The sequence below is a fragment of the Rhamphochromis sp. 'chilingali' genome (assembly GCF_963969265.1).
Source record: "Rhamphochromis sp. 'chilingali' genome assembly, chromosome: 19".
Classification (NCBI taxonomy): Eukaryota; Metazoa; Chordata; class Actinopteri; order Cichliformes; family Cichlidae; genus Rhamphochromis; species Rhamphochromis sp. 'chilingali'.
In genome coordinates, this window is record NC_137946.1 from 12,051,561 (window position 1) to 12,066,249 (window position 14,689).

The 14,689-nt window shown below is 42.2% G+C and overlaps 1 protein-coding gene across 3 annotated transcripts in view; it reads left to right on the plus strand.

The window, feature by feature from the left end:
* LOC308386547 (cell adhesion molecule DSCAML1-like) overlaps positions 1-13,950 on the plus strand; it is a gene marked incomplete at its 5' end in the record, with an annotated part of 54,124 nt that extends 40,174 nt beyond the window's left edge. For all 3 annotated transcript variants that reach the window (XM_080866162.1, XM_080866163.1, XM_080866164.1), the window contains 14 exons: positions 975-1,114; positions 3,310-3,463; positions 4,018-4,135; positions 4,267-4,430; positions 4,524-4,622; positions 4,859-5,047; positions 5,242-5,529; positions 5,644-5,799; positions 5,887-5,917; positions 6,039-6,157; positions 6,262-6,414; positions 6,628-6,828; positions 6,914-7,225; positions 10,858-13,950. In XM_080866162.1, coding sequence (XP_080722288.1) covers positions 975-1,114; positions 3,310-3,463; positions 4,018-4,135; positions 4,267-4,430; positions 4,524-4,622; positions 4,859-5,047; positions 5,242-5,529; positions 5,644-5,799; positions 5,887-5,917; positions 6,039-6,157; positions 6,262-6,414; positions 6,628-6,828; positions 6,914-7,225; positions 10,858-11,291 — 2,558 coding nt within the window. In that variant the 3' untranslated portion in view covers positions 11,292-13,950. The remainder of the gene's footprint in view (positions 1-974; positions 1,115-3,309; positions 3,464-4,017; positions 4,136-4,266; positions 4,431-4,523; positions 4,623-4,858; positions 5,048-5,241; positions 5,530-5,643; positions 5,800-5,886; positions 5,918-6,038; positions 6,158-6,261; positions 6,415-6,627; positions 6,829-6,913; positions 7,226-10,857) is intronic.
* Between the last annotated feature and the right edge of the window lie 739 nt (positions 13,951-14,689).

Here is a 14,689-nt window from a genome sequence, read left to right on the forward strand (position 1 = left end):
ACTGTTCACTTAGTAGTGTTCTCTTCCTCATCATCACTTGGGTTGTGCTAGTTCTGCAGCAGACTGTCTTGGCAGACTGTCTGTCTGTGTATCTGTCTGTCTGGAGTCCTGGGCAGATTTTGGGCACCAGATGGGACCTGACTGTCCCATCTCCTACTGGTGCTTTGACATGGGGGTCCAGTTATGATAATGATAGCCTCCTGTGCGCCTCCCTGCTGCCATTGTTACATGATCCCTGTCACTTTTTTTGTCCCTGCTTACTTCGTTTAAAACTTGCATCTCTGCTTTCTGAGTTTTTGTTGTTTTCTTGCCCACTCATGTCCTCTGTAGGGGAAAGAGATCTGAGGGTAGAGAGCATCAGGGGGCCTCACAAAGAAAACAAGAGGAATGGGGGATGGATTTAGAGGGCTGGGTCTTACACTGTGGTAGCCTCCTTCTGTAGAGGCCAGATGAGGCCCACTGTCAGGCACAAGTTATATTTATGGTTTGGTTTGAATAGGGTTGATAGTGTGGACCCAGTACTGTAAGACCAATGAAACAAAAGCATTATTGTTCACCTTTCACAGTATCCAGTGTCCTGATGTGTTTTTGTAAAGTGTGCATGTTTTTTAAGCCCCTTTTGTGCCATTATCTCGTAATCAGAGTATTAAACAGTGTCCAGTGCCAAGCTGAAGTGGCTAGCAGAGGATCAGACACTAATGTCTAATCTGTTTGAGAGTTTTGAGAATGCTGGGTGTCACAGAGTCAGAACTGCTGACCAGTGTCTGAATGAACATATGTCACAGCCATCCCCTCAAAAGGATGTTTTTCAAAGTCCTTCCAGAGCAGCTTAGTACAGGCTAAGACTTCCAATCCGCAAAAAAAAGCCTGTTCACTTTAATAGCTATCCAACACCCAGCATGTGCCTGCACAAACACAAACACACACACATATGGATGCCCGCCATGCTGATGTTGCTATGTCTTTTCTCCTAGTTCCTGGTCCACCGGCTGGCATCAAGGCAGTTCCCTCCTCCTCAACTAGTGTGGTTGTGTCCTGGTTGCCTCCTCTCAAACCAAATGGCATTATCCGCAAGTACACCATCTACTGCTCCAGTCCCGGATCTGGACAGCCAGTAAGTGCCTCCTCTGTGGGTGTGATTCATATAGGGCCAATTTATCTCTGAGGTCCGTGTAAACCAAGTAACTTATTAAATTACCAATGGAAATAATTCATTTGTAAGCGCTGTTATTAAATGAACCTGTATGCATGCATTGTGTGTGTGTGTGTGTGTGTGTGTGTGTGTGTGTGTGTGTGTGTGTGTGTGTGTGTGTGTGTGTGTGTGTGTGTGTGTGTGTGTTGCGCATGTCTCTCTTTCACTGTGTTTGCACCATCGCTTTATTTCCTGCCCTCCCAGATGAACAGATGAGGTTGTCTTGGCAACGTGATGAGACGTAGATATGCAAATGAGCCAGAGAACAAGCTCACACATGCACACTGCCGCATCAGAAGCACACACTCACAGAGACATCACATTTCGACATTTTCTATTTATACACATACGTGCAAGCATTTCAATTGTGGTTAGATCATGTGCACACAAACACCAGCACACGGTGAAGTCTGATATCAGGCTAGAATCTCACTTTCTTATTATTCACAAATACTCCTCCCTCTCTGTGCATGAGTGCCATGTAAATGAGCACAGGCAGGGAGGAGAGAGGGAAGGAGGGAGGGGGGTGGAAAGAAGGTTGAGAGAGAAAAAGAAGCACACCATTAGAGGTAGGGAAAGACCGAGGGGAAATGAGAGAAAAAGAGAGGGATGAGGGAAGAGGGAGAGACAGGCAGGGTGGAATGGAGGAGAGAGGAGGGTATCAGTCACATCGAGATGAGAGTGCTTTTGTCCGTCTTTTCATTATCTCCCTGTATCACTCCCTGGATCACCACAACACCGCCACGATGCTGAAGGAATGTTCGAACCCCCTGCACACAAACACACACACACTTATGCACATCCTCCCCTCCCTGTGTCCCTCCATCCAGTCCTCTTCACTGAGCTAGACAGAGAGGGAAAGAAAAAGCAAATGGTGAAAGAACACAGAGATGAACAGATTAAAGAGAGAGAACAGCGGATCATCTTAAGAGACAACAGTCTTTTTGTGCATTGCCATGTATGTGTTTGTGTGGATGCAGGTGAGTGTGTGTTCATTCTCAAAGGTTTGCTTGGAGGAAAAATACATCCAAGCAAACCTTAAATCCAGTGTTGAGTACAGCATTATAAGTAGCTGTAGGTCATTTGCATCAATTTTATTTTGAGTTGTGGGACAAATAGACAGCTCCGCACAAAGGTTTACATTTTCTGTTTTGCCTTTCTTGTGTTGACCTAAAACCTGTGTTCAATTCTGAGCAATCATACTGCTCGCTGTGCATATTTTCTATAGTTTTTGTTTAAAAAAAGACATGGTTTTATGGGTTTTGCCTGAACAAAAAAAAAAAAAAAAACAGAGAGAGAGAGAATACCACATACCACATCTGTTTCTCCTTTACAACCAAAACACTCAGTTTGCTCTGCAAAAAGCTTTAACTCCCTCAAAACATTCAAATGATGTCAAGTTGTATACAGCATAAGATCTACGTTGTTCAGACAATAAATTCACAAGTTGATCTGGGTGGAAATGGAATCCATAAGGAGGTCAGCCATAGCTGAGAAAACCCGGCAAAAATAATGCACAGTATCATCCTTAAATTTTGGGAAAGACAAATAAAGAAAGAGTCAAAAATGCAAGTTGCTGTCAGTGTATCAGAGACAAAACATCTCAGTGGACTCTATGTTTGTGCTTTGGATTTAAGTGATTCGAGAAACAATATATGTATCATTTCTGCCTTTTATCACGAGGCAAACACTGCCAGTGAGGCTAATAAGTTAAAATTTTAAACAAACAGATGACATTGACAGATGTATTTGGCTTTCCCTTTATTTCTCCAAAAAGTATGCTTTTTTGTTGTTTCAAGATACCGACAGTGTTCAAGGAAAATTGCACACCTCCTTTTTCACTGAGCGCATTTTGATGTGTCACAATAGGAAAAGGACAGATGTAAAAAAAAACTGTTTAATCTGTCAACTGCAGGAGCATTAGTTTCAGTTTCCTGGTGTCACATATGTTATGCTGAAACTTAAACAGAATAGAGCCTAAATTAATGTTATGTTCATCTTAATTTCCTTTGTAGCTTTATAAAATGTAGCACTTTAATCAAGTCCACAAGCTGCCACCACTCCTGTTATATTACTGTTTTATTTGCTAACATGACATTGCGTGCCCTCTGTCCCAGGCTCCCAGTGAGTATGAGGCCAACCCAGAGATGCTCTTCTACCGTATCACGCACCTTACCCGCGGTAAACAATACCTCATCTGGGCTGCAGCTGTGACAACTGCTGGAAGAGGCAACATTAGCGCAAAGGTCACTGTGGAGCCTGCTGGGAAAGGTGGGTCCTCCAGGCATGCCAGTTGTAGAGAAGAAGGGTAAAGGGATTTGTGCAAAGGTTATCAGGGAGAGCGCGGTAAACATGGCTATGAACTGGCAGCATGATCTCCTTTACACAGATCACTTTCATCAGTCTCCCTCCCTCTCGCTCTGTGTACAATCTCTGCTATTGATTGACAGCCGTGGTATTGATTGAGCAGCGGCTGTGTTGCAAGAAACATTGTTGTTAATTATGTGGTGATGAACAGGGCCTATCCAGTAAAATGACCCTTGGGGAGAGAGATAGCAGGCAAAATCAATAGAAGGGAGGATTTATGGAGAAATGATAGACTCGAGACTAAGAGTTTTGACAGGGGGCTACATTAAAACACTATGGTACAGCTTTTTAATCCCCCAGGAAAAACGATTCAGGCCCACTTAATCATCCAAAAGCAGACACAGAAAGACAAGTTGAAGTATGAATAGAGTCATTTTGGTGTAATGCTTACTATTTGAGTTTAACATCATGTGCTAAAGATGCATGTTGAGTTTTACTGGTTGCATCTTTGTGTGCAGTCCCAGCTAAAATCCTGTCCTTTGGGGGCACTGTGACCACTCCCTGGATGAAGGAAGTACGTCTGCCCTGCAGCTCAGTGGGAGAGCCTACTCCCACAATTAAATGGACCAAAGACAGGTCAGAGCGGTCACTGTATACCCTTAGATATCAGAGATATCATGCACACATGCTGATGCTATTTCTTGTGAGGAAAATTGATTTTTTTAAAACTGCTCTTAATCCTGAATAACCTGTCTGCTCTTTATCAGTGAGGACTCTGCCATTCCTGTGACAGCTGACAGCCAACGGCAGATCTTATCCAATGGTACACTGGTGCTACGCTTAGTCAAAGCAGAGGATTCTGGGTACTACACCTGTACGGCCACTAATACCCTAGGCTTTGACACCATCATAGTAAACCTTGTGGTACAAGGTAAGAAGAAACAGAAAATTTATAAACTTATTTGAGTGAAACAGACACTTCTGTCCTGGTGCTAAGTTATTGTCTGTGTGTGTGTACATCCAGTTCCTCCTGACCAGCCTCGTCTGACTGTCTCCACTACTTCCACCTCCTCCATCACCCTGGCTTGGATTCCTGGGGATAATGGAGGAAGCTCCATCAGGGGTATTTAAATATTGTTGACCTGTTTTTTAAGGGTGCTTCACACTTTTGATGTCATATGTACTTATCCAGTTGTGCAACAAGCTTATGTTTCTAGGTAAAAGGAAGTCAAACCGCAGCTGGCTGTAGCTAATTGTAGCTGATTGTTGCCCCCTGGTGTCCAACAGATGGAGCTGCAGCAAGGATACACCACCATTAGTAGCTGTGTTTGACATAAATGTGTACTGGTGTGCCTGCAGGATTTGTGCTGCAGTATTCTGTGGACAACACAGAGGAATGGAGAGATGTGTTCATCAGCTCCAGCGAGCGTTCCTTCAGGTTGGACAATCTCCGCTGTGGAACTTGGTACAAGGTCAAGTTGGCTGCCAAGAACAGTGTGGGCTCAGGACGTATCAGTGAGATCATTGAGGCAAAGACGCATGGAAGAGGTGAGGGGTCTAGAGAAAAGTGTTGAAGCTGGAATTAAGTCGAAATAAATCTTCTCTTTCTTTACTGTCTGTTCTTGTAGCAGCAGTTACAACTTTCTTCTCAAACACGAAGCCATCAATGCATCACAGATAAATACATCTTAAATTGCTAATTTATGATTATCTTTCTAACCTAGTGTCTTTTCCTTTTCCAGAACCGGTGTTCAACAAGGACCAGCCACTGCTAACGCACATCAACTCCACTCATGCAGGCCTCAACCTTCAGGGTTGGACCAGCGGGGGCTGCCCTATCACTGACCTGATGCTGGACTTTAGGCCCAAAGGTACTTGGGCCTGGCAGAGCCTCAAGGCCAATTCCACAAATCAGCTTTTCCTCAGTGAGCTGCGAGAGGCCACCTGGTACGAGCTCAAAATGAAGGCCTGCAACAGTGCTGGGTGTGGCAACCAGACCTCCCAGTTTGCCACAACTGACTACGATGGGAGTAAGTCTTTCCTAGTTTTTTAGGTCTTGGTGTATCTTTTTCCTCTCATTCATGTTTCTGTTACTGACTCTTGTAAATTTTATCAAATTTTTCTTCTCCTTCTACTCTCATTAGGTACAATCCCTCCCATTAAATCAGCTCGTGGAGAGGGGGACGATGTGAAGAAACTGTTCTCTATCGGCTCTCCTGTCATTCTGGTTACCCTTGGCGTTGCTTTGCTCTTCATTATACGAAAGAAACGCAAGGAGAAGAGGCTCAAACGACTTAGAGGTGGGAAGTAAACTATTTAATATACTAACACAAGTGACAAGCTGAAAAAATATGTCTTAATTATATAATTATACCGTCTTCTCGCAGATGCTAAGAGCCTTGCAGAGATGCTTATCAGGTAAGAGACAGCTTTATTTGTTATGTGTACTGTATAGAATAGCTGTATTTTGCATAAATAAATCACTTACAAGCAATTTCAGGCTTAATATATATGTTTTTGTTTTTTTGTCTCTGTGTAGCAAGAACAATCGAAGCATAGACACTCCAGTGAAGGGTCCTCCTCAAGGACCAAGGCTCCATATTGACATCCCACGTGTCCAGCTCCTCATTGAAGACAAGGAAGGCATCAAACAGATAGGCATGTGACCACACATTGACAGCAACACAGCTGCCATTCATAGAGGGGTTTTTAGAAGCCTCTAAAAGATCTTAGTAACTCGTTTATTTCCTTGCTTGCAACAGGAGAGGACAAGGCAGCAGTGCCGGTGACAGACACAGAGTTCAGCCAGTCAGTGAATCCACAGAACTTCTGTACAGGCGTTTCTCTGCATCACCAAGCCCTTATCCAGAATTCAGGCCCTTTGATTGACATGTCAGACATTCGGCCTGGCACAAGTGAGTTTGTTTTAGGTTCATATTTGTTCTGCTTGTCACAGCTTTCAGTGAAATAGTTTGAGGCTTTAAATATGAGCAACAGATTTGATCTTTTATTGAAGTACATCTCCAATACATTTGAGAAAATATAGACTTATTGACAGCTAATACATGGATACCAAGCATCTTTGATCCTTAGATGTTCTCTGATCCCTGTGACCTCTCTCTTCTCAGACCCAGTGTCACGAAAGAGCATAAAATCAGCCCACAGCTCTAGAAACAGATACTCCAGCCAGTGGACGCTTAGCCGCCCAAGTCAAAGTCAGTCAACAGCCTCTGCACGAACTCTGACGTCTGACTGGCGGACGATGGGCTCTCATGGCATCACAGCCACCGAGAGTGACAGCTACAGTGCCAGCCTCTCACAGGACACAGGTGGGTTAAAATTAAGAAAACTTACTCTCTTGTAACTGAGTAGCTAAGTAAATGGTTGAAAAAAACTACACTTCTTTTCTTTCAGATAAGGGAAGGAACAGCATGGTGTCCACAGAGAGCGCGTCCTCCACCTACGAGGAGCTGGCTAGGGCGTATGAGCACGCCAAGCTGGAGGAGCATCTACAACACGCCAAGTTTACAATCACAGAATGTTTTATCTCTGATAGCTCGTCTGATCAAATGACGACAGGTACCAATGACCCAGCAGACAGCATGACCTCCCTCAGTACACCCTCTGAACCAGGCATCTGCCGCTTCACTGCCTCACCACCCAAACCGCAGGACTACGACCGCGGTAAAAATGTGGCTGTGCCCATTCCCCACCGTGCTAACAAAAGTAAGTATCAGAGCTGAGACCCATGTGGGGACGCTGTTCTTTTGATTTGTTGTTTGTACTTGTTTTACATTCAGTGCACATGTAGAATTACACATAATTACAGTTAGGACACCCATATGTATGTATTGCATGCCCACAATTAAAGACACACAAGGATGAGAGTAACAAAAAGCCACTGGTTGCTAAAACAACAACTAGATTTTTGTCCCAAGCCATTTTGAAATCTACTTCCACATCAGTTCCTCATTTTCATACTATACAGTGGCTTGCAAAAATATTCGGCCCCCTTGATCTTTTCCACATTTTGTCACATTACAGCCACAAACATGAATCAATTTTATTGGAATTTCACGTGAAAGATCAATACAAAGTGGTGTACACGTGAGAAGTGGAACAAAAATCATACATGATTCCAAACATTTTTTACAAATAAATAACTGAAAAGTGGGGTGTGTGTAATTTTTCAGCCCCCTGAGTCACTACTTTGTAGAACCACCTTTTGCTGCAATTCCAGCTGCCAGTCTTTTAGGTTATGTCTCTACCAGCTTTGCACATCTAGAGACTGAAATTCTTGCCCATTCTTCTTTGCAAAACAGCTCCAGCTCAGTCAGATTAGATGGACAGCGTTTGTGAACAGCAGTTTTCAGATCTTGCCACAGATTCTCGATTGGATTTAGATCTGGACTTTGACTGGGCCAGTCTAACACATGGATATGTTTTGTGTTAAACTATTCCATTGTTGCCCTGGCTTTATGTTTAGGGTCGTTGTCCTGCTGGAAGGTGAACCTCCGCCCCAGTCTCAAGTCTTTTGCAGACTCCAAGAGGTTTTCTTCCAAGATTGCCCTGTATTTGGCTCCATCCATCTTCCCATCAACTCTGACCAGCTTCCCTGTCCCTGCTGAAGAGAAGCACCCCCAGAGCATGATGCTGCCACCACCATACTTGACAGTGGGGATGGTGTGTTCAGAGTGATGTGCAGTGTTAGTTTTCTGCCACACATAACATTTTGCATTTTGGCCAAAAAGTTCCATTTTGGTCTCATCTGACCAGAGCACCTTCTTCCACATGTTTGCTGTGTCCCCCACATGGCTTGTGGCAAACTGCAAACGGGACTTCTTCTGGTTTTCTGTTAACAATGGCTTTCTTCTTGCCACGCTTCCATAAAGGCCAACTCTGTGCAGTGCACGACTAATAGTTGTCCTATGGACAGATTCCCCCACCTGAGCTGTAGATCTCTGCAGCTCATCCAGAGTCACCATGGGCCTCTTGGCTGCATTTCTGATCAGCGCTCTCCTTGTTCGGCCTGTGAGTTTAGGTGGACGGCCTTGTCTTGGTAGGTTTACAGTTGTGCCATACTCCTTCCATTTCTGAATGATCGCTTGAACAGTGCTCTGTGGGATGTTCAAGGCTTGGGAAATCTTTTTGTAGCCTAAGCCTGCTTTAAATTTCTCAATAACTTTCTCCCTGACCTGTTTGGGGTGTTCTTTGGACTTCATGGTGTTGTTGCTCCCAATATTCTCTTAGACAACCTCTGAGGCCGTCACAGAGCAGCTGTATTTGTACTAGAGATGGACCGATCCGATATTACGTATCAGTATCGGTCCGATACTGACGTTAATTACTGGATCGAATATCGGAGGGAAATAAAAAATGTAATCCGATCCATTAAATATCAGAAAAGAACCTCACAAAACTTGCTACATGGCCTAACTCGGCTCATAACCTTAGCACGTTGCAGCAGTATGTGTCACGTGATAGAGCGGCTGTGTGTATTTGTAGCCTTGTTAGCAATCCCGCATTTCATCTCCGAGGAAGTGATCCCAGAGAGAAGTAAAGCAAGTGTGTAAGTTCATCTCTGAATGTTTGTAAAGCATTCCCGCGTTAAGCTTAACAACTGATATATGGAGCCACTGCCTCTTCTCTCTCTCTCCCTCTCCTGCTGCTACTTCAGTCGTGAAACTGATCAATGATCAGCTGATCGGCTTTTCTGTTGCGAGTCCGTCTCTCTTCTTTGTTTTTGGCCCACTTCATGCCAGAAAGAGGAAACCAGCGGCTGAACAACAGCAGCACGTTTAAGCTTGATAAGCTGTTGTTAGAATTTATTTAACATTACTTTCTACACCAGGATCCTTTTCTACGTAGCTGACGGCTGGTAACTGTGCAGGGGCGGATCTAGCAAAGTTTTGCCAGGGGGGCCGATAGGGCATTAACAGGGAAAAGGGGGCACAAAGACATACTTTTCTTTCTTATTCTCATTTAATATGTCTAGCTTTTAATACATAATTATCTGAATCTTACACCCAAAGTTTTAATCTGATGTAAAATGTATAGAAGTCCATTACTGTATATAGTAACTGTTAAGTCTAATATACCCTAGTAAGCTATACTACTTTTTCCTTTGGGAAGGGATGATCTGTGCAGTCTGCAGTTCTGTTGAAGAAAGATGTTGAATCTATTTAATTATTCTTCAAAATTAATTGATTTCTGTGCATTTTTTTCACACTGCATCAAATTAAAGTTGATTACGTCGATTAAGCATCATGAGGTGGAGGGTGGTTCCCTATTTTTTGTTTGGTTTTTTTTGCTGGGAGTTTTAGAGCCCTATTGGTTAGGTTGCTTACTCTTTAAAATACCAGAATAGGGAGGCTGGTGCAGGTTTAAGTTTATTAGATTGATCAGTTTTGCTGAACTATGAAATATTTTGGGTGCAGTGTATTTTTTGCATACAGGTATAACAGAATAGCTTTAGTGTTTTGTTTTGTTTTTTAACTTGAGTATGAACTTATACAAAAAGCAGCAAGATATTAAAAAATACGTTTTATTGATTAAAAACACACTATATCGGATTCATATCGGTATCGACAGATATCCAAATTTATGATATCGGTATCGAACATAAAAAAGTGGTATCGTGCCATCTCTAATTTGTACTGACATTAGATTACACACAGGTGCACTGTATTCAGTCATTAGCACTCATCAGGCAATGTCTATGGGCAACTGACTGCACTCAGACCAAAGGGTGCTGAATAATTACGCACACCCCACTTTGCAGTTATTTATTTGTAAAAAATGTTTGGAATCATGTATGATTTTCATTCCACTTCTCACGTGTGCACCACTTTGTATTGGTCTTTCACATGGAGTTCCAATAAAATTGATTCATGTTTGTGGCTGTAATGTGACAAAATGTGGAAAGTTGTGGGGGCCAAATACTTTTGCAAGCCACTGTATCTGACTTTCATATCACTGATGCCTGCTCTGTTCTGTACTTTTGCCATTTGCCTTTCATTAGACACAATGAAGGGCAAAGAGGTGTGATCAGGTCAGAATATTCAGATTGGAAATATTGTAATGGGAATAAAAGGTCTCTGTGTAAAGTTGGCATTTGTATAAACAAAGAAAGGTTTTTATTACACAATGAAGATAAATGTGCAAGCCAATGAATTATTGCTACTCTGGATGATTCAAGGATGAATCAAAAAATATTTAATAGCACTAATAATTGCATGCACGTAACAGACTTGTGCTACACAAGCAAAATATCCAACTTGTGTCCGTTATAGGAAGTGGTTATTACTCATATGAATGAATTGTATGGTTTTGTCCTGACTCTTCTGTGGCTTTTTTAGGTGAATTCTGTAACCTACCCCTTTACATGAAGACAGACCCATTTTTCCGCAAGCAAGGGGAGCTGCATGACCCATGCCCAGCAGTGCCGCCGCGAGAAGCGTCGATCCGCAGCTTGACGCAGCGGGCGTATCACACCCAGGGCCGTCACAAGACTCTAGACCCTGCGAAGCAGCAGGCCCAGACACTGGGCCACTCTGGGCTGGGCAGCTTGGGTGCGAGCTCTGGCACTGCCACCTTGCCTCAAAGGACTCTCACCATGCCCAGCTCCAATAATGCAGCAACAGCTTCCACTTCCAGCACGAGCAGCAACCCCACCAACAGTAACAAGGTGGGGGGCTCCAGAGACTCGCTCCTAGAGAGCAGCTCCTCTGCACTGGGGAGGTTGCAGAAACAGAGTGTGGGGGCCTACTCCAAGTCATACACGCTGGTGTAGTCCATTCTTCTGCACAGACTGCTGTCCCACTCCTCAGCCAGCCCCACTCTGGCGCTCTGCGATCTGGGTCTGAATGGGCATGCAACCATTTTTTCTTCAAACCCAATTAATGGTGAACTGCCCAGCATCCTGTCTGATTTACCTTGGGAAAGATGTTCTCCCAGACAGAGACCCAGCTAACCCTACTTTTCATGTTCATGTGGGACTCTTATAAAAGAACTACTAACTCCAACTAACAGTTCCAGCCGGCTGGTGCTCAGCTCCACTCAGCTCCCGCAGGAGCTGCACAGCGAAAAACCAGGAAGCGATTCTGTGGTCATTTTGAAATACTGACTGTAACCGAGGAGCTAAAACCTCTGTGTTTATGAATATGAAGACTACCATAGCCAGTATGAAGCTGTGTGGCCATCCTGTCTCATACACACACACACACACACACACACACACACACACACACACACACACACACACACACACACACACACACACACACACTGTCCTCCATAGTTTGAGTATTATTGTCAATTTGCAAGCCTTCCGATTAAGTTCCCTCTTCTTACTGTATCTTTCACCCTCTTTGTGTCTCTTAAAGCCCCATAATGCTATTGGCAGATTCTATAATGTTGATTCCCAAAAGTAATGATTCAGGTTCCCTTCCAAGAAGATTTTAGTCACATTAGCATCCTCCACACATCACTCTGCAGCTGAACATTGTCTAACTTAAACAAATCATGACAACCCAAATGAACCAGCTATAATTTCTCACATTACAAATACAGAATATTTGGTATTATAAAGAATTTACATATATATTTCTATGTAGGTATATTATTGACATTTAAGTGAAATTATGACAAAGTATAAATTTTACATACTACAATAGTGTAGTATTATATACAGCAATTTAATGTTAATGTCAAATTTTAAGAACGAGACAATCGCTCAATCATGAAATTTTAAAAAGAGGAATTAAAAAAAATGAAGGTTCGACTAAAGAGAGAAAATGTTTAGTATATATACAGGATGTTTTGTATGTTACTGTATGTAGGGTGACTAGAAGAAGGGTGTTTTGCTTACGTTTGGACAGAGAGGGATGCTTTCCTATCCGCACGGTGTCATGGGAGAAGTGAGACAGTGCAGCAGAACACGACATCCTTGGATCGCAATGCCTCCTTGGTTGTTTGGTGAAAACAATCATGACACAAGGCCTTCCAGGATTTCTGTAATAATATAAGTCTACCCATGAGGATATAGGCTCCTTGACTTTTTATTAAGCGTGTCAGTAGCCTGAGTGGCTGGTAAATACAATAACATTCAGAAACCAAATCAGTGTCTCAGAGGATCCCCGAGTAAGTTTTATGCTGGGAGAAGGTTTGCTGCAAAGTGGTCACAGACTTTTAGTTATTATAGAGTATTAAGGCTTCTATTTGTGGCACGGGCGGCAGAGATTGACAGTCACGGATAGAGCATCCTGCCAACTTCTCCGTCAGCCGTGCCACACAGCTAGGCTTTGCTCTTCGTAGATTAAAAAGACAGCTAGCTGAAGGAGTCCCAGTCATGATGTGAATGAAGTAAGATAATTTAATGTCGAGAGATGTTATATGTCAGGGAGTTCAGTTTTGAAAATTATATGATCGATATCATTGTTGTTGTCCAGTTTTAAGTACTGTAAACGCCACACTTTCTTCATCTCGATGCCCCTCCATTTTTTTGCGCTAACGTGCATTCACACAAGAAAATAATGGATCGATTGTTTTAAGCATTTACAAAGCAGCGGTTTTGTGGTTTTATATTTATTCATCCATTTGCTTTGTTTGCTTGTTTGTTTGTTTAGGGGGAGGGGAATCTGTTCTTCGGTTGATTTTCACGTTTTGATTTTCCGTTCAACTTGTTTGGTCTAAATTTTTTGGTACCAGAGGCCAAACGGTACAAAGCTATGTGGCCTGTGGCTAAAACTAGTTCAGCCAAGTGAAAATCAGGGACTCATAGCTCTTTTGGTCACACAAACTACTGTTGTATTGTGTATATACTGGACAGGAGTCTGTCTGTAAACCTGAATCGTTCAGGCTCCTGTCATTTAAACCCCATTCAGATAAATTTAAGTAAAAAAAAATTCAACACCCTATTCATACAAGATCCATCATCTCTACCTTTGTCAGTGTTGTTTATAGATTAAGTCTTGTACATATACACAGTTTTGTATGAAGAGCTATTTTTTCGTCAGAATAAATCAGGGGACACATCAGGGTTGAATGCCCCAGTTTCAAAATTGAAATAGTATTAAGAAAAAAGTATTTTACTTCTGAAATGGGCAAAAAAACAACAACATTTTTTCTTTCCCTTTACGTTTTTTGATACTAATTTGTTGAATTTTTATTCTTTTTTTAAAGTCTTTTGATGTTGTCATTTGTCCTTTTTCCTTTTTTTTAATTAGCATTATTTTATATTTTGTTCATCCTCAAATTAAGTCATTGCATGCTTGCTAAAAGGGAAAAATTGAAGGGAAAAAGTGTATGAAAATCCAAACTTAAAAAAAAAATGTTGAGGGTATCCCAAACATTTGTTTGAGTTGCTTGTTACAGCAATTGCTTGTGTTCAAAGGTACATTTTCTATGAAAAGAAAGCAAAAACTAAAAAGATCATTTAACACCTTGTGCAATAAAGCTATCTTTCATATGTCACGGCTTCTGTCATTATCTAGAGGTCTGTTTGTATGTCTTGTGAAAATGTCTGGACCTACACACGCATGGAGTTTACAGCCAAACCAGTGTTCATGAACATATATATATATATATAAATATATACATATAGTAAATGAGCTGCCACGTGAATGAAAAAGTCTTGAAAAGTTACATAATTGTGGTAATCTGTGGCAGACTGACATCATACAACATTTTAAGAGGCTACGTTTGATGGTTGACCTTCTGTTTTGTCATATGTATGCTGTTATTATGGTGGATGCTCTCTAAAGGTCATCTTCCATGGATTTCCATAAGCCAAAAACTCTTGGAAATCAAAAAAATGTTTGAAAGATTTCTCCTCAAGACAGATTTTTCTACACTTGGCTCCTTATGATGCCTAATATCCTCAATAAGGTCATCATAGGTACACGGTTGTGGCGCTAAGCACAAGAGCCCATCCTGATCAAACCCTTCTTAGACAGCTGGCCTAAAAGAGGGGAAAGGGGCTAACACAGATTTAGGCAGACAATGAACTGAGGGAATGGACCTAGACTCAGAATATGACAAACAAGGATTATTTTGAACTGTGCAAAGCCTCTCTAGTGAAGTCCATGAACAGAAATAAGTAGATGTTTTATGCTTTCATATTGTTTACACTAAACTCTGACCCTACCAAATGCTGCAGTAGAAATCAAGACCTATCAAACCAGACAACGT